Raw genomic sequence first — 17654 nt, 5'->3', positions numbered from 1 at the left:
GAATCGGAAGAGAATCGGAGACGCGAGAGAGAGAGAGAGATAGCGGACAAGAAGGAGTCTTGAAGGTGGAGGCGTTGTCCGTGTAGAAGAGGAGAGGAGCAGCGACCGTCAGCAGAAGTAGACCGAGAACCAGACTGCGAAGTTTCACCATTGTTGCCGCCCAAATGGAGCCAAAGCACAAAGCATTATCCTTCCCCTCCCCTCTATCGACTGTGATTCACTGGATGATGATGACGACGACGATGATGATGGAAAGAATTAACACAGAGGAAAACACTCCTCTCTCATAAAAAAAAAATAATAAAGAGGAAATTTGCGCTGGATAAAATCGGAACTATTTGTCAATAATGCGATACAGTTTTTTTCCCTCTTAATTTCTTCCAGAAAATGCGAAATTGTTAAAAAAAATTAACTTATTTTTACGCATTTTTAACCTTAATTTATAATTATATATAAAAAAAAGGGGACAGGCTGGATGATAGGCCCACGGTTAAATTCACCGTCGGCCGACTCGTGATCCAATTTCCCCGTAAACCCACCCAACACGAGTGGCTGAGAACTTTATGTTTTTGTTGGGTCTTCATTTTTTTTATGATGTTCATTTATTTTTTATAACGTGGGAGTTCACCGAGCTTTTGACCGACTACATCTCCTACACGAGTTTGAACCCAGGGTAAAAACATGCTTTACATGTTCACCCAAACTTTTGTTACTTTTACAAGTATCTTTTTCTATTAAATAAATAAATGATTAAAAAAAGTAATTTTTTTATGGTAATTCTGAAGTTGAAAAAAAAAGTAAATGTATTAACACGTTTGTAATTATTATATGTGTTTGGTATAATTATGTGTACAACCATCGAACCTTGCATCATTTTAACTAATCGTCTCTCGTTATTACGGCGCGTAATGATGATCAAAATGCATATTAAGGCATAAGTATTTTATTTGCTGGTCCGTTGCTCACTAATCAAATTATCACTACAGATTCTTTTAGTGGACCTTAGCCTACACATTGTCGGTGACTTGCTTTTAATTGCCCTTAATTGGAGAAGATTATGAGTACACATCATTCTAACGTTTGCATTTAAATCAATTACATTGAAATTATTTATTTAGATACTATATTCTTAACATGATTAAGGGTTTTATTTAAATGGCATAGAACTACGATTCAAGAATTATGAGCCAAGATTTTAGAATTAATAATTTAGACAAACATTTTTATTTATAAATATTGTTTTATTAAATAAAATTGAATCTAAATACCGAGAGTATTTGAAAATTATCTTGTTATCTCGTTATCTATGGATTTGAAACTTTGACCCAATTATATCTCGAAAAAATTCAAATGAATATCCCTTTTCAAATTCTGGTTTAGAAAAAAAATTTGTTGTCCTTTAACATTTGAGTCATCCAAAATTTGGTCGAATATACCCAAAATTTTCAAATTTAAATCCAAATAATCTTTGATTTTCTCCGAGTATGTGACCATAGAGAAAACTAAATGTCTTCTTATCGTCCTAATAAATAACAGTATCAAACCATAACCCAAACAAAAAAAAAGAACACGGAAATTTAAAAAAAGAAAAAGAAAAAAAAAGAGAGAGAACAAAGGTCTTAAATGAACCGGTTAGAGTGATCAGGTGGCAGCAGCAACAACAATGGGACTTCTGACAAAATGGATGCCGTCAGACCAGATCAGACCGCCGAACACATAGCCGTTAGAAGCAGCACCATCCCACTTGGGCTTCAACGTCATCTCAAAGCTCTTGACTTGAGAAACTCTCTCAAACTCCAACACTCTCGGCTCTACCTTCACCGACACTCCATACGGCTCCCGCACACGAACCACGTACCTCCCTCCTCCTCCTCCCACGTTCTTCAGTTTTCTCGTCACCGTCACTGGCCCTTTGAGGTTAGGCACCGTGATCGACGGATAGTTGAAGTCGAGAAGGCTCGCTCCCTCCGGACACTTGTAAGGACCGTCCGAGAACAACTCCATCATGGTCTGGTTGTAACCTATGGCGCAGAGGAAGTCCAAGTAGTCATCGGCTGTCAAGTCATAGACCAGACCAGGGTCTCCCGCCCGGTTTGGCCTGAGGTGTCCTGACCCGTAGTTGAAGGAGTTCGCCTTCACGTACGACGCGTTCATCATCGGACTCACCCTGTTGTCTCTTGTTCTCGCTGCCAAGAAAAGCAATTTCTCGGAATGAAATATTCTCTCTAAAAGGGTATAAACAGAAATGAAAAGAATCACTACGTACCAGTTGTCATGATGGCGGATCTGATGGCGGCAGGGCTCCACGAAGGGTGCATCGTCTTGAGAAGACCAGCAACTCCGGCCACGTGAGGGCAGGCCATGGACGTGCCTGATTCTGTAATGTAAGCAGTGGTTCGTGTATCGGATTCCAAGCCTGTCGGGCTTTGTTCCCTCGTGTACGCAGCTATGATGTTAACTCCAGGAGCAGTTACATCCGGCTGGAAGAAAAAAAAAGTTACTACAACGCCATAACACAGACAAGACTAGATAAGGAGACAACCTTGAGGATGCCAGGTGTAACAGAGTTTGGTCCTTGAGATGAGAAGTCTGCCATGAATGGGGCTGGTTTGATGCCATAAGCAGCCGTGGGTGCAGTGATATAACCCATTGGATCACTGTAAAAAAAAAACTCATATTTAAGACAATGGCTTGACCTAGAATGATAGACTGCAAAGCAAAGAAAGAGAAAAGAGACAGGGATGCATACTGGGTAGAGTTAATGTAAGAGAAAACTGAAAGGCCGTCGACGTAGTTGATCTGTGAAGCTGGAAGGAAATGGGGATCGGCGATTATGTCATTGCCGGTTGACTTGTCATTGCAAAGGATCATACCGACAGCACCGGCCAGAGCGGCTTGTCTTCCCTTCTCCACTCTGGCTGAATCTCCTCTCAGACACACCATGATCTTACCCTTTGCCTTTTCTGGATCCAATGTACCTTCCTTGCAAAGGAGGCTGCAGTTTTTTTTTTGGGAATCAGAAGAGTTATTTACGCCAAAAATGTCAACTCATCAACTGTATCCATCGATCGATCCAAGAGATATGACTTACGCTGCTGAAGCATTTGCATTGGCAAGTTTGGCTTGTGCACCGGTTATAAGTGGATACATCTTCCCTTTCATCGGCAATGGCTTTGACATGCTTTCTCCCTTGAAGCGTCGGCCATTGGCAAGCTCAACAGAGCTCTGGAACTTCCGGTCGAGTGTGCTGGCAGCGACCGTCAATATCCAAGGAGCAACGTTCGAGACAGTGGAAGGAGCCGGGCCAGAGTTTCCAGCAGAACACACAACGGTGATGCCATGTTTCACAGCATGGAATGACCCGATGGCAAGGCCGTCGTTAAAATAATCAGCGGGATCCCCACCGAGGGATATGGAGAGGACGTCAACGCCGTCATGAATGGCCATATCGAAGGCGGCCAAGATATCGGCGTCAAAGCACTGAGAACCGTTAACGGGAGTCCAGCACACTTTGTAAGAAGCCACTCTGGCCAGTGGAGAACCGCCTTTGGCCGTGCCATTGCCAACGCCAAAGACACTTGCCCCACGTACAAAGTTGCCTCCGACAGTGGAGAGAGTGTGAGTTCCATGGCCTTCATGGTCGCATGCTGACTCGAACGAGGAGTTGGTCTTAAGACCCGTGTGAGCCAAGTAACCTTTGTTGAAGTACCTTGTTCCTATTAGCTTCCTGAAAAATATTTTACACATTAAAAAAATCAACAACCCCATTCTATATAATATATATATATATATATATATATATATATATATATAGGGTCTGGTTTCGAGTTTAACTATATAAATCCGAAAAAATCGGTCGACCCGAATTTGAACCCAAAATCTTCGGATCGCGTGCGGACTCGAGCCGGATCAGGCAGTGTCGACCCGATTGATGCCCTATTCAAGCGTAGGTCCACCTATACGTATGCGCTTAATTAATAATATCCAATGTTTCACACAAAAAAAAAAGAACGTGTTTTCTTATTAAAAAATTGTTGTTTTAGAATTCAAGATAAAATCCTAAACCCAAACCCAAACCCAAACTTATCATAATGTCAAAAGGTAGTAACTTGAAATAAACTATATATATATTTTATAATGCAAACGAAAACGACCTGTTGCAGCGAACACCTTCGGCAGTTTTACATGTTCCTTTCCATCTTGAAGGGACTGGACCGATCCCATCAGTTCCAAAGCTCTGGGATTCCGACCAAACACCTGTTTAGAGCAAAGACAGAACAGCCATCAGTTAGTTTATTAGGCTATACGATTAAGATCTGTAATATAAACTTACATAAAATGCAAGCGGATTCGCAAAAAAAGATGACGAATAATTCACTATATTAGCATATGATATATATTTAGCATACCAGTGTCAAGGTTGCCAATGATGGTGTCTTCACCAAATCGTGCGTTCAACCATAATGAGCCGGAAGGGATAATGCCGTCCTTCTCCAGTTGCATAAACTCCCATGAATGAGTTGTGTGCAACTTCTTGCCTTTGTTCGGAAACACAGATATCACACTCGGATGCTCTGCCAAAAAAAATTCAATATGGGTTTTACTATACATATATATATATATATATATATATATATATATACCAGTGTGAAGAGAATTTAAAATATAATGTTATATATATCTTTAATTACTCGAGATTTGAACTGCTTCTTCTTCTTCAAGAATGGCTGCGAAGCCGTTTATGTGTCTCTTGTACGAGTAAAAGATCGCGTCTCTCGCCTTATCGTGACTGTTTCATTGGAACCAGACACCGAATTTAGGATCATAACATATACAGAAAATTAAACACAACCTTTTTTTTTGGGTAAAAGTGATTTGAAAAAGTTGGTGGGCGGGTCGGGTTATTGACCCTTGACCATGTCCCTGTCCCGGGCCAAGGAAATGGGTTATACCCTCCTAAGGGTTCGAGCGTGGGATGGAGCAAAGCAATGCCTCCTCCACACACCACTGAGCCGATTAGGGTTGGGTGATTGAACACAAGCTTTACAGGAGATAAAACACATCTAACCTGCCCAAGAAGGATCCAAGGAACTGATGATGAGATTCGGCTACGCGTTTCAAGTCTGAAGGGGAGATTTCAGGGCCGTGTGAATGCGATCCCAAATAAACAACGTACGACTTTTTCACACATACACAAAAATAAAACACGAGGAAGCAGCAACGTTGTTAGTGGACGAAACACTCAGATCAGTTCGTGCGTGAAAAAAACAACAACTTAAAAATGTACCTTTCTCTCCGCAAGTGCATGGACATGGAACAACGACAGAATAACGAACACTGCAAGTATAGTCTTGGCCATGGTTTTAATATTGCTTTTGATCTCTTTGATCTATAGAAGGAAGAACAGATTATATGGTCGAGTGTGTGTGTATATATATATATATATATATAGATATAGATATAGAGAGCAAAGATTTAGGTTTGGTAAAATTCTTGGGATTTACTTGATCCAGCAACACCGGAACCCTAGCTTAGCTTAAAGTACGTACTAGGTTCTTATCTAATCTTTAAAAAAATATAAAAAAATAAAAGGATATGAACCTCCCCATGGTATATGTATATAAGAGAATCCCAACTGATTTTAATTCTGACCTGAAATATCGTGATATGGGTCAAATTCAGTTAAACAAAATCTCGTTTGGTAATATCCGTAATTTTGCGTACTTGAAAAATAAAAAACCACTGGGAAACAGTCCAAAATGTTGCATGCATGCTGTGAAATTTTATCTACGTAATTGTTCTTTTACACAAAAACCTTTTCGTGTTTAATTATTACACATTTTTCTATTTAAATGCGCGTGTATACCCAAAAAAAACTTTGTAATCGGGGGCATATCTAATTTTACTGTAAACAAACTTAATTTGAGGGGGGGGGGTATTTTACAATTTTATAAATTTTATAAAAAAATAAATTTTTTAATTAAACAAATGGGATCACAGCACCTTATATCAAGCATTTTGGGCCCGATGCCCAGTCCAGCCCAACTCGAAAATTAGTAAGTTTCATGCCTAAATTTTTCGGTCCGAAAAAAATCGGGTTTTTGGGTCGAATCGAATCGGGTTTTGGATTCGAGTCGGGCCGACCCAAAAACTCGATATTTTAAAAAGAAATTTACAAAGGAATTGATGCGGGCCGGGTTGGATTGACCCGACCCGAATCCGATATATATAGGGTCTGGTTTCGAGTTTAACTATATAAATCCGAAAAAATCGGTCGACCCGAATTTGAACCCAAAATCTTCGGATCGCGTGCGGACTCGAGCCGGATCAGGCAGTGTCGACCCGATTGATGCCCTATTCAAGCGTAGGTCCACCTATACGTATGCGCTTAATTAATAATATCCAATGTTTCACACAAAAAAAAAAGAACGTGTTTTCTTATTAAAAAATTGTTGTTTTAGAATTCAAGATAAAATCCTAAACCCAAACCCAAACCCAAACTTATCATAATGTCAAAAGGTAGTAACTTGAAATAAACTATATATATATTTTATAATTATCAATTAGAGGTATATCATTTTTAAAAAAAATGTTTTACCGAAACAATATATTTTGTGAAACAAATTGTAGTACTTATTTAACACTTCTCACCATGTCTATAATGATCGATTAATTGATAAGATTTAATAAATGGTATTTTCGTTTTCTAGGTTTCAGAAAAATGGTCTCTTTCCGCAATCAATCAATTTTCCCTTTCCTCCATATATTACAAAACAAAACATGACACAATTTGCTCACGACTCGTGCCTCTATGATGACCATATATTTTGTGCGTTTTATAATGACTCGCCAACATCATCATCCATAACAAGAGTTAAATTAAATACTAAAATGCTAAAACTTTTTAATTAATATAATCATAATTTAAACACAAAACTTATTTATTTTTTTGTAATAGAGAGTGCGGGCCCCCCCTCTTTTGAGGTTTTTCGTTCCATTACATGAAACCAGGGGAAAAGGATTGAAGTGAGAATATGGCAAAATATTGTCCTGAAAAAGAGGAGGGAGAAAGAAGAAAGCAGGGAACAGAGTGGGGCAATGGCTTCTCTGCGTAAATTTTATTTATTAAGAATCAACAACGAAATACAAAGAAAAAGGAAAGCTCTGCGCTCTGACAAGACCTTTGTTCCTCCCTCCCTCCCCCTCTCTCTATCTCTCCGGCGGAGGTCGCCGCCGCATCTCCGTCGCGTCGTCTATCTACCTTTGTAGCGGAAGCAGGTAGCCGGAAATTTCTCTTTTCGAAAGTTGCTTCGTCGTGTATGTTAGAAAAAAAACCCTTCTCGTTTTGTATTTCTCTGAGTTTTTGAGTATGGGTGTCTTAATTTTTTTTGTAATCTGGGTTGTCTTCGTCTCGTTCCGCTTGATTTACGCCTCCGGTTTCACCTTTTTGAATTCGGGATCGGTTAATTGAGCTGAATTTTGACTAATTTTCCTTGACAAAGTTTGCGTTTTTTTTTTATACTTGTGCTGACTAAATCGTCTGATCTTGTGATTTGGTTCTGCAGAAGCTTGTGCTTGTGCTTGTGTTTGTACTGTCTAGCTGCCTTGGTACTTGAAATCGGGACTTGTGCTTGTACTGTCTAGCTGTTCAGGATTTGCATACATTTGTTTGTTTCTGAAGTTTGTGAGTTGGTCTGTGCATTAATGGCAGTTCTTTGACGGCGAGCTCGGAGATGGAGTTATTCTGATCTGATGTCCCTTCACTAGCCTCTGAACCATAATTGCCAAAATGGCTTCCAAACCAGAGGCAGATATTCTAAAAAGGGACGTGCAGTTACAAAAACACGTTGAGAATAAGGCAAAGCCATGTGATAGAGGAGCTTCTGAAGCAGAAAAGTTGCCAACTTCTTGTGATTCCTTGGAGACGAAGCTCGAATCAATCTCTATGTCACCCAATCTTGGAAAAACACCCGGTCGAGTTGATTCTCCTGTTAGTGAGACCAGAAGTCTGCAAGACAATTACATTGACCAAGGGAAGAAAACATCTGGTTCCGATTATGAAAGTGTGAAGGACAGTTTTGTTTCTGCCAAGATTAGCAGCGACGGGACAAGTAGCAATCTCGGGAGAACGAGTGGAAGCGCCAAGATTAGCGATCGTCTTGAATTTGCAGAGAGTGGGAAGAACAGCATATGCAGGGGAAGCACAAGCAGTGATGTGAGCGATGAAAGCAGCTGTAGCAGCGGTATAAGCAAACCTCACAAAGGCAATGACTTGAGATGGGAAGCCATCCAGGCCGTCAGATCGAGAGGGGTTTTGGGTTTAAGCCATTTCCGGCTCCTCAAGAGGTTGGGTTGCGGTGATATCGGAAGCGTTTACCTCGCAGAGTTGAGCGGAACCATGTGTTATTTTGCCATGAAGGTTATGGACAAGACATCCTTAGCTACTCGTAAGAAGCTCCTTCGAGCTCAGACCGAGAGAGAGATACTGCAGTGCTTGGATCATCCTTTCCTTCCAACCCTTTACACCCATTTCGAGACCGATAAATTCTCTTGTCTGGTGATGGAATTCTGTCCTGGAGGAGACCTGCACATGCTCAGGCAAAGGCAACCCGGCAAGTATTTCCCCGAGCAGGCCGTTAAGTATGTTCTCGAAAGCCTTAAATTTGAGGAATCGTAATGCTTGTCTGTTTATCTTTCCTACACAAAGGTTAAGATATAGCTGTACTTGTGTTTTTTCCAAGTCTTTAGGAATTGACAACTGTGTTTCTCTATCTCAAAATGCAGATTTTACGTGGCCGAGGTCCTGTTGGCTTTGGAGTACCTTCACATGCTCGGTATTATCTATCGTGATCTTAAGCCAGAAAACGTCCTTGTGAGGGAAGATGGACACATAATGCTATCGGACTTTGATCTGTCCCTCCGCTGTGCTGTAAGCCCAACTCTTGTGAAAACCACATCTCTTGAATCTAACCCGTCACGGAAAAACCCTGTTTATTGCGTCCAGCCATCTTGTATACAACCATCATGCGTTGGACCTACGACTTGTTTATCGCCCAGATTCTTCTCGAGCAAGTCCAAAAAGGAACGGAAGGCCAAAAACGAAACAGGAAACCAAGTCAGCCCATTACCCGAGCTGATTGCTGAGCCGACTGATGCTCGGTCCATGTCCTTTGTCGGGACGCATGAGTACTTGGCTCCTGAGATAATCAAGGGCGAAGGGCATGGAAGTGCAGTTGATTGGTGGACTTATGGCATCTTTCTCTACGAGCTTCTCTTCGGCAGGACACCCTTCAAAGGATCAGGCAATCGCCAGACGTTATTCAACGTGGTGGGTCAGCCACTTCGTTTTCCAGAGGCACCCGTCGTGAGTTTTGCAGCGAGGGATCTCATACGAGGGCTGCTCGTGAAAGAGCCTCAGCATAGGCTGGCTGTCAAGCGAGGTGCAACCGAGATAAAGCAGCATCCTTTCTTTGAAGGCGTGAACTGGGCATTGATACGGTGTGCCACTCCGCCGGAAATACCCGCAGCAAAGGCTTTGGAGGTAGAAGAAAGTCTACCTGCCGCGACTGGCGAGAAGAGCGTACTGTCTCAGCCACAGAAGGGTTTGGATAAGTATCTCGAATTCGATTTCTTCTAGCCTTTGTCTGGTCTTGTTGTGCGCTTGCAAGTAAAACGGGCAGTGTAGGGTTTTGGTCCTTTGGATACTGTGTTGTTGACAGACGGTTTGGAAAGTTTATGCCATTATTCAATGCTTAGTTCTTTGCCATTGCCATTGGTAGTGTAAGGAATATGACCAACAGAATGGGTAGTAGGGGAAAACCCTGAGGAAGAAGAAGAGGACTTTCCATTTCAAACTCATAACTCCCTTATCCAAATCTGTGAAAAAAAAATTCTGTCTTTTTTCTTTTATTTTTTTCAGAAGAAAGAAAGAACCAGAAAAATGTGTTCATGGATCGATTCCAATATTAAAACTTGTAAAAAGAACCTCAAAATTCAAGGGAAAGAAACTTGAGATGTTTGAACAAATCTAAAATAAGATGCTCCAAGTTAGGAAACAGAGTTTGAGGTGTGTTTTACCACCAGAAAATCATGCCCTTTTTTTTGTAAAACGACATAAAACATAACAATGAGTAAAAACCGGCCGAATCCATGAAAAACCAACAAAGGTTTTTATGTACAGATACAGACTGAGACAGCCTAATGAAACTGAAAGCGGGCTCCATATGTTGTCGCTTTTATGCTTTAATTGCCACATCGAATATTTGGTTGTTGAGAGTTCACGTTGGCACGGTTACCATATCTAATGTTAAATGGGGATGTTATATACATATATGGAAGAAAAATGAACACTTGGTGACGTGGGTCGTTCAGATAATAAAACAGAAGACCGAGACCGTACCCATGGGGTGTATTTGCAATCCTAAAAAGTTTCGGGTGGAAAAGACAAAGAAAGGAAAAACAGAGGGAGGATAGTGGAAGGGGCAAGTAGCGAGATCCATGATGAAGGGAGAGATGGAGAAAGCGTAAGGATCGTTTTGATGATGATATGATTGTTGTAGAGTATGGAAGATGGAGCCTTTTAGATTTCACAAGGACAACGCTTGATCCTTCCCATCTCCACGGGGATTTTCCTCTTTATCGCCATAAATCGGTCTCTTTCTCTTTGTATTCGATCTCTGGGCTGAAAAGGGTACAAATTTTACCCTCGATTTCCGCATCCCCAGAAAAAAATTTGGGAACTTGATTGAAGCGACAGCAGCAGGATATGGGTAATGTGAACGGAAGCAATACTCTGTCTGCGGTTGAAGAAGACGGTGCTGAGAATAGCTCGCGTGAAGCCATGGCTGCCTCTGACGGCACCCATGTCGCAATGGGTCACTCCCCTCCTCACAGCCCTCGAGCCACCCAGTCCCCTCTCATGTTCGCTCCTCAGGTTTGTCCCCTTCCCAGTTCTATATTCACTTCCTCTTGAGTCATTGGATATCGAATTTTATTGCTATGAGATGAGGGATCGCCCTCGAGGTGATTGAGGAATCTAGTTTGACTGTTGCTGATGTAGGATTTGTTGCGCTTGGATCTGAGTTGACGATGATTGTGATGGTGTTGTTTTGATAGAAAGTCATATGGTTTTTAAACTAAAGTTGTTGCCTTTAGGTTCCGGTTCTTCCACTGCAAAGGCCAGACGAAATTCACATTCCAAACCCCTCATGGATGCAACCTTCTGTTTATGAAGGGCCCTGCAACGAGCAGCAACAAGGTATTCCCACAATGATCACATGGTGCCACGGGGGTAAAGAAATAGCCGTTGAGGGCTCATGGGACAACTGGAAGACAAGGTTTTGCACCATCTTCCATCTGATTTTAGGACATTGTTTTATATATATATAATTTGGCCCTTCAGTCTCTCATCATGCATTTCCTCTCCTGTTTATCAGGATATGCTTGCAAAGATCTGGGAAAGACTTCACCATAATGAAAGTCCTTCCCTCAGGTGTTTATGAGTTCCGGTTCATTGTCGATGGTCAGTGGATGCATGCTCCAGAACTTCCATCCGCCCGTGATGATGCCGGCAACACTTACAACATTTTGGACCTGCAGGTCAAACCTTGACCCCCATTCTCTTTTCACACCTGTTTGTTTCATGTTTTTTACATATATGCATATAAAGAGTCAATGTAGGATCCAGAAGATTCTATTATGAGGTTACTAGTTGTACAAACATAAACTTAAGACTAATCTTAGTGACACTGACTAGTGCTACCAATTTAGATCCCTCCAAAAGAGTCGGGTTTTTTTAACTCTGGTTGGGACTCATTGTTTTCAGTTCGAAAATGAAACACCGTTCGGGGAAATTGCATGAGGGTAATAAGCTAACCATATTTTAGGGGTAAGAATCATAAGAACCGATGGCTGCAACCCGGGAAAAATGGGTTGAAAGGAAATGTTCATGAGATTATCTGGTGTGCATTGTGGTGGTGCGGTATCATGACAATGTCTGTGTTGAAACTTTAGTACAAGGATCTTGCTGTTGTAGTAGACTGGTGTGTATCATTTAGGCAAATACCATTTTCACATGGATTCATGGTACCCTTAACGTTTTTTTTTTCTAGTTTAAAATTTGGCCTTTCAGGATTCTACGCATTGGCATAGTTGCCATATTTCGGGAAAAAAAGATCCATTGATTGATAGTCGACGATATCTGTTTGTGTAGGACTACGTTCCTGAAGACATAGAGAGCATATCAGGGTTCGAACCTCCGCAATCTCCTGAGTCAAGTTACGACGACAACCCGCTTCTCGGAGCAGAGGATTACTCGAAAGAACCGCCCGTGGTTCCTCCGCACCTACAGATGACGCTGCTGAATCTATCGTCGACCAGCACTGACATTCCGTCTCAGCTGCCGAGGCCTCAACACGTGATCCTGAACCATATCTTCATGCAGAAGGGAAGGAGCGGCCCGTCCATCGTTGCCCTTGGCTCTACTCACCGGTTTCTGGCCAAGTACGTGACTGTGGTTCTCTACAAGTCCATGCAGAGGTGAACAGGACCGAGGAATGGAGATTTCTAGGCATCGGATTTGGGTTAAACGTACGGGGAAGAGCTGTCTTTTAAGTGAATAGGGAAGAGACGTGGGTTTTTCTCGCTTTGGAGGATGCTCGCACGTTATTGTCTTATTAACCCGATAAAATTTTTTTTTTTTTTGTTTGCAAGTTCTGAATAAGGTTTTGCCCGAAGAACGAAGCTTCAGAACTCGATTGCCGTTGTAATCTTCTGCATCCGCGTAAAAAGAGAGAAAATGGTGGCAAATACCAAAGCTCCATTCGATTCAATACACGCGAGGACGATATATAGGGCTCTATACTATACCTTGATCCATACGTATATGTGTGTGTGTGTGTGTGTATACTATAGTATATGATTAGGATAAGCTAATTTAAGGAACTAATGTTAAAAAAAAAAAAGGTGATGAAGAAGAAGATTCATAACTGATGAGGCCAGAGAAAGGCTCCCATGGCAAAAGCTCGCTTCTCTTGGGGGCTGCCGCCACCGAAGCCGGCGAGACCGTACTCTTCGAGAAGCAGATCGATCTTCCACTCTTCCATGCTGTCGTAATCGGACTTTGAGTACTTCGGGTAATGCAGAGGCATCCTGAACTCGGAAACCTTAACGACGCCGTTTTGAGGACGATGCTCCTCCTCCTCTGTCTCATTACTAGTATTATTCAGAAAGTGGACCGCCGAGTGAAGAAGCCATTTCAGAGTCGTCGTCATCATTAGCTCTCTGTAATTTTTCTTTTAAATGAATGGCAGCTCCTGTGGAGTATTTTATAAGGGGGTGGGGACGTTGCGTGTGGAACAAGAAAGCACGCTGTGAAATTTATAAATGGGATCTATTATTGTAATGACAATGACATATGAATATAATTTTTTGTATAATGTATGCCACCGCGAGGTTTCAATAACTGTGACTTGGGTTGAACGATTTTTTCTACATGAAATTTCAAGAGAGGACAAGAATTTTTTTTTAAAAATGCTTATAATATTATCATTAATCGCTTAATGAAACGGCCTTATATCCCTAAAGTTTTTTTTTAAAAAAAATTGCTTATATATATATATATAGAGAGAGAGAGAGAAAATTTACAAAATCTGAAGTAATATATTTTTTAAAAAAATATATCATAATTTAAACAGCCAAATTTTATATGTTCATCAAAACTTTCTAGGAAAAGAAAACTCTACTAAATATGCTCCATACCATATTTTATATGTTCAAATATGGCCGTCGTTTATAGGTTATTGGTTATTATTGCAAGAAATTAAGTCCCATATTAAGTGGAATTGCGTACATAAAGTTGCAAACATATATATATATATATATATATATATACACACGCATAACACCGAAATTCGTACGTCACGGTTTCAATAATTTTTTGTTGCTTTCCGTATAAGATTTTAGAGTGTCCTTAAAAGGGGCTCGAAGCCTAGGTTTTTCTTCTGCAAGCCATTGACCCATGAATTTCATACTATTTAATGTGCGTCTATATATATATATATATATATATGTGTGTGTGTGTGTGTGTGTGTATAGTGTTTAATTCTTCTAATCCTATACGAGACAAAACTGGTCCAATCATCATTAACCTACGAATAGAGGATAGACATTATTTGTACCAACGCAATATCCGGAATTTTTCTATTATTCATGTAGATATTCATTCTAACCCTATACAAGACAAAACTAATGCAACCATCGTTAACCTTCGATAGAAGGATGAACATTATTTGTACCGACGAAATATGCAAAGTTATTTATTTATATTGAAGTAAAACTTGATTTTGGTTAAGTTTTAATTAGGATCAAATAATTCGTTTCAAAATATTTCAATTGGTACACTAATTTATGCATCCCATTTGATATCTTGGTAGCCGAGAATCAACGAATTTAACTCCACATTGTTCACCGGTTTTGAGCTAAGTTTAATTTTGGATCATTGATCCAAAATAAAATAGATCAAACCCAAAATTAATTTATTATCCAATGTATATATATAGAAATTCATAAGAAGAAACATTTAGATATTTTAGTTAAGAAAAATATAGATAATTATAACAAAATATCTAGATATCACGCTAGAAAAATCTAGATACATTAGAATATTTTTTTATTCCAGATATTTTTATAAATGGTTGTAATCAAATGGGTGTAAAGTTAGATTTTTTTTCTTTAATCAATTTATTTATTTTTCTCCAAATAGGAGTTAGATTTTTTTTAAATTGTTTTTTAAAAAAAACGAGACAATTCAATTACCCAATTCACTAATGAATGACGATACGTAGGTCGAGGCGTGTGCATGGGCTGACCTCCATCAACTCGCCCCTTCATTCAATTTTTTTTTTTTTTTTTATGAAAAAAAGGGTATTACTTATAACACATACATAACGGACCAACCGAACTGAAGCAGAGACTTTTAATGATCAGGAAATCGGTCTGAATTCTGAGGCCGCTTCTACTTTCACTCGCGTTGTCCCTTCCAAATGCAAAGACTTGGTAGTGGTCTCTTCTCTTCCCCATACCAATAATGACACTCCCCCCAACTACTTCTTTGTCAGCTCCTCTCCTTTAATCTCTCGTTCCTTTTTTTTTCTTTGTCATAGTTATTGAATTATATTCATTATATTCAAGAAAAACATTCATTTTGTAAAATTCATTCCTTTTTAATTCTCAAACGAGAGGCGATTTCTAGGATGTTTATAATCCAAGGAACGTGCAATTTCGTCTCCAAATTCAAGAATGTATAATGTAGGTGTTAAATACTTTGTATATGCAGTGATACCACCTTCTTTAGTGAGGCATGCATGCCATCATACCGGCTTCCACTTGTAATTCTATCCCCTCGTTATCAATTACTCTCTCTCTCTCTCTCTCTATATATATATATATATATACACACACACACCCACCTCCACACACACATATATGAGCGTACTGATGCCTGCAGGTAGTAGCTACATATTCACACTTGTCCGTTCAACGTACTACAGAGCTTTGGTACGATTGGTGATGATGGAAGAGAGACGACGACGATACAGACACTTCGTGGGTTTTGGAATGTTGCTGTCTCTTTCTCTGTGTACGTTATATCTTATCTTCTTCCTCTGATAATTTGGTTATTGTGCATGGTCACCTCCTAGCTATATATATATCTCTAACATATTTCATGGGTGTTCCTTATTTTAAAGACGAGAAGGTTCGATCCCTTTTTTCCAATCCTTGTATTCATGTAGTTGGTATATATTGTTATTACGTTGTGTGTGTGTGTATATATATATCTCTTTTACTTCCAAATACACACAATGTGCATGCATGTCTGCAACTTCACACCCATCACTTTCTTTCTCGTTTGATCCAAAACATAAAAAAGGCTTCACCTTTCTGGATCGGCAAGTGCAAGAACATTTGCCAAGAACTTGACCACTTTTCATGTCGAATCTGGATAAAACCCATTAAAGTTGCCCATGAGATTGATTCGCTGTTTGCAGTTGTGAAGGGCAACGCCATTGAAGATCTCATTGGCATTAATGGAAGATCTTTCTCTTCCGAGGATAATCACTCCGCCGTTGCCAGAAAGCTTCTGCTGTCTCCTGGTATTTAATGGATTCCTCCTATTTATTGTCTGCCGTATTCCTTAATCACTACTACACCCACAGTACAATTATGCGTCGTGAACTGTTATATAAAACCCGAAGCTTAAGACAAAGACCAATGCAATAGTTTGTGCTCTAATGAAGTACTGTAATGATCGAAAACATAGGGAGAGAAGACAACGTTACATTACATTTTGGAATAATTTTACATTGTGACATACATATCAAAAAGTAACTCGTTGCTTTTGAAGATGATAAGGGGGACGGAAACAGGATAGGGACAGAGTGCTCGAAAGACGACATAGGGATAATGCAGGGACCAACGGCACCGATGCCGAACGGAGTGCCGGCCTACACGGTGGAGATAGTGAACGGGTGTGTCTCCGGCTGCAGCATTGCGGAGATCCACGTCAGCTGTGGCTGGTTCACCTCGGTCAGGCTGATCAACCCTAGAATTTTCAGGCGAGTAAGTTACGACGACTGCCTTGTCAATGACGGAATGCCTCTGGGTCCTGGTCAGATCCTCTCCTTCCAGTACGCCAACAGCTTTCCTTTCCCTACCCTCTCTCTGTTTCCTCTGTTTCTTGCTTCTGATGCTACCATCTCTGTTCAAAGATCTGATGTCTTATCGCAAAAACTGTACCTGCTGTATTAATAACATATATGTATTCTGTATGGTGTAATGAACGGACGATGGCCCAAAAAGAGTCCATGGATGAACAATAGTTTGAAGCCATCTGGTGAAAACGTGTCTTATAGATGGTTCGGGTACTGACAGTTAAACGCGTAAAGGACGTACCTTTTTTTCCTCTCATGTTGTCCAAACGGCATCGCAGCAACGTTAACGTTACTGAAACCCAAACTCATTACGAGGATTTCACCCAAGTTTCATTCTTTATGAGGCTCTGCCATTTGGGTACCAGGTTCAAGACCTGTTCTGGCTGAGCTGCCATGTCCTTGTGCTTGACACGCGTATTGATTTTGGTGAGAGCTTTGCACCTTGTGAGGTTACCGTGAAGTTTCAGAGATGACACTTCCATTTTGGAAGTCAAGAAGTGTGTGTGCTGTCATAACAATCCAAGGTGTTTTTAAGACAAGCATCTCCCAGTGTCAGAGTCTTTAAGGCTGCTGCTGAGCAATTCCCTTCTTCACAAGCATATCATAAACACGGCCGACTTTGCTCTGATCCATCTTTATTATACTATAAGCATCCGACTTCTTGGTCACATTCCCTTTGAATGTCTCTTGCGACATTATCTGTAGCATTTGCAGATACACCGGTGGAACCAACTTGGTCTCCCAGCACATACGTTTCTCCTTCGAAAAAAAAAACAGCTGAGTTTACATAAAACATAACCAATACTGGATTCAAGAATCTCGAGGGACTCACTGATTCAGAAAGCAACTGAGACTCTGAGAATCTGATTAGGTCAAATTCATTGACGTAGCTTGACGATGAAGCTTGCCCACAAGGCTTAGAACCTGTGGTTCATATTCTCTTTC

General features: G+C 40.4%; 5 protein-coding genes across 6 annotated transcripts in view; 3 read left to right on the top strand and 2 right to left on the bottom strand.

Moving 5' to 3' along the window:
* LOC104812787 (probable galacturonosyltransferase 4) overlaps nucleotides 1-313 on the bottom strand; it is a 3373-nt gene extending 3060 nt beyond the window's left edge. The window contains exon 1 of the mRNA XM_010540132.2: nucleotides 49-313. Within this exon, the coding sequence (XP_010538434.1) occupies nucleotides 49-151 (103 nt within the window). The 5' untranslated portion in view covers nucleotides 152-313. The remainder of the gene's footprint in view (nucleotides 1-48) is intronic.
* Nucleotides 314-1525: 1212 nt separating this feature from the next.
* LOC104812786 (subtilisin-like protease SBT5.4) lies at nucleotides 1526-5394 on the bottom strand. Its single transcript, XM_010540131.1, has 10 exons — nucleotides 5288-5394; nucleotides 5069-5178; nucleotides 4692-4789; nucleotides 4410-4574; nucleotides 4155-4257; nucleotides 3092-3727; nucleotides 2750-2995; nucleotides 2543-2657; nucleotides 2267-2480; nucleotides 1526-2186 (listed from the first exon to the last, which is right to left on the bottom strand). Exons 1-10 carry the CDS (start codon nucleotides 5357-5359, stop codon nucleotides 1642-1644), a joined length of 2304 nt encoding a protein of 767 aa, XP_010538433.1. The 5' UTR covers nucleotides 5360-5394; the 3' UTR covers nucleotides 1526-1641.
* A 1653-nt stretch (nucleotides 5395-7047) lies between these two features.
* LOC104812785 (serine/threonine-protein kinase D6PKL1-like) lies at nucleotides 7048-9772 on the top strand. 2 transcript variants are annotated; one of them, XM_010540130.2, is made up of 3 exons: nucleotides 7048-7278; nucleotides 7712-8640; nucleotides 8785-9772. In XM_010540130.2, exons 2-3 carry the CDS (start codon nucleotides 7790-7792, stop codon nucleotides 9635-9637), a joined length of 1704 nt encoding a protein of 567 aa, XP_010538432.1. In that variant the 5' UTR covers nucleotides 7048-7278; nucleotides 7712-7789; the 3' UTR covers nucleotides 9638-9772. The 2 variants fall into 2 exon arrangements, with proteins under 2 accessions (XP_010538432.1, XP_019058049.1); XM_019202504.1 differs by lacking the exon at nucleotides 7048-7278 and adding an exon at nucleotides 7584-7608.
* Nucleotides 9773-10418: 646 nt separating this feature from the next.
* Nucleotides 10419-12807, top strand: LOC104812784 (SNF1-related protein kinase regulatory subunit beta-2-like). The gene is made up of 4 exons (XM_010540129.1): nucleotides 10419-10933; nucleotides 11155-11336; nucleotides 11436-11598; nucleotides 12212-12807. The coding sequence occupies exons 1-4, from the start codon at nucleotides 10766-10768 to the stop codon at nucleotides 12539-12541; spliced, it is 843 nt and encodes a 280-aa protein (XP_010538431.1). The 5' UTR covers nucleotides 10419-10765; the 3' UTR covers nucleotides 12542-12807.
* A 2568-nt stretch (nucleotides 12808-15375) lies between these two features.
* On the top strand, nucleotides 15376-16796 carry LOC104812783 (TPD1 protein homolog 1). The gene is given in 5 exon segments (XM_010540127.1): nucleotides 15376-15386; nucleotides 15506-15637; nucleotides 16047-16151; nucleotides 16403-16698; nucleotides 16701-16796. Coding segments are annotated over 4 exon segments (516 nt in total). The 5' UTR covers nucleotides 15376-15386; nucleotides 15506-15567; the 3' UTR covers nucleotides 16746-16796.
* Nucleotides 16797-17654: the final 858 nt, after the last annotated feature.

The sequence above is a fragment of the Tarenaya hassleriana genome, unplaced genomic scaffold (assembly GCF_000463585.1).
Source record: "Tarenaya hassleriana unplaced genomic scaffold, ASM46358v1 Cleome2, whole genome shotgun sequence".
In the NCBI taxonomy this organism is placed as follows: Eukaryota; Viridiplantae; Streptophyta; class Magnoliopsida; order Brassicales; family Cleomaceae; genus Tarenaya; species Tarenaya hassleriana.
This window is presented reverse-complemented; position numbering and strand designations above follow the sequence as displayed.

Excerpts from the sequence above, each read along its gene's own strand:
- LOC104812784 (XM_010540129.1), top strand. The coding sequence starts at position 10,766 with ATGGGTAATGTGAACGGAAGCAATACTCTGTCTGCGGTTGAAGAAGAC. Across the intron at positions 10,934-11,154 it reads CTCTCATGTTCGCTCCTCAG|GTTCCGGTTCTTCCACTGCA; the intron begins GTTTGTCCCCTT and ends TGTTGCCTTTAG. Across the intron at positions 11,599-12,211 it reads ACAACATTTTGGACCTGCAG|GACTACGTTCCTGAAGACAT; the intron begins GTCAAACCTTGA and ends CTGTTTGTGTAG.
- LOC104812786 (XM_010540131.1), bottom strand. The coding sequence starts at position 5,359 with ATGGCCAAGACTATACTTGCAGTGTTCGTTATTCTGTCGTTGTTCCAT. Across the intron at positions 5,179-5,287 it reads ATGCACTTGCGGAGAGAAAG|TCGTACGTTGTTTATTTGGG; the intron begins GTACATTTTTAA and ends TGTGTGAAAAAG. Across the intron at positions 4,575-4,691 it reads AGAAGCAGTTCAAATCTCGA|AGCATCCGAGTGTGATATCT; the intron begins GTAATTAAAGAT and ends TTTTTTTGGCAG.
- LOC104812785 (XM_010540130.2), top strand. The coding sequence starts at position 7,790 with ATGGCTTCCAAACCAGAGGCAGATATTCTAAAAAGGGACGTGCAGTTA. Across the intron at positions 8,641-8,784 it reads TTCCCCGAGCAGGCCGTTAA|ATTTTACGTGGCCGAGGTCC; the intron begins GTATGTTCTCGA and ends CTCAAAATGCAG.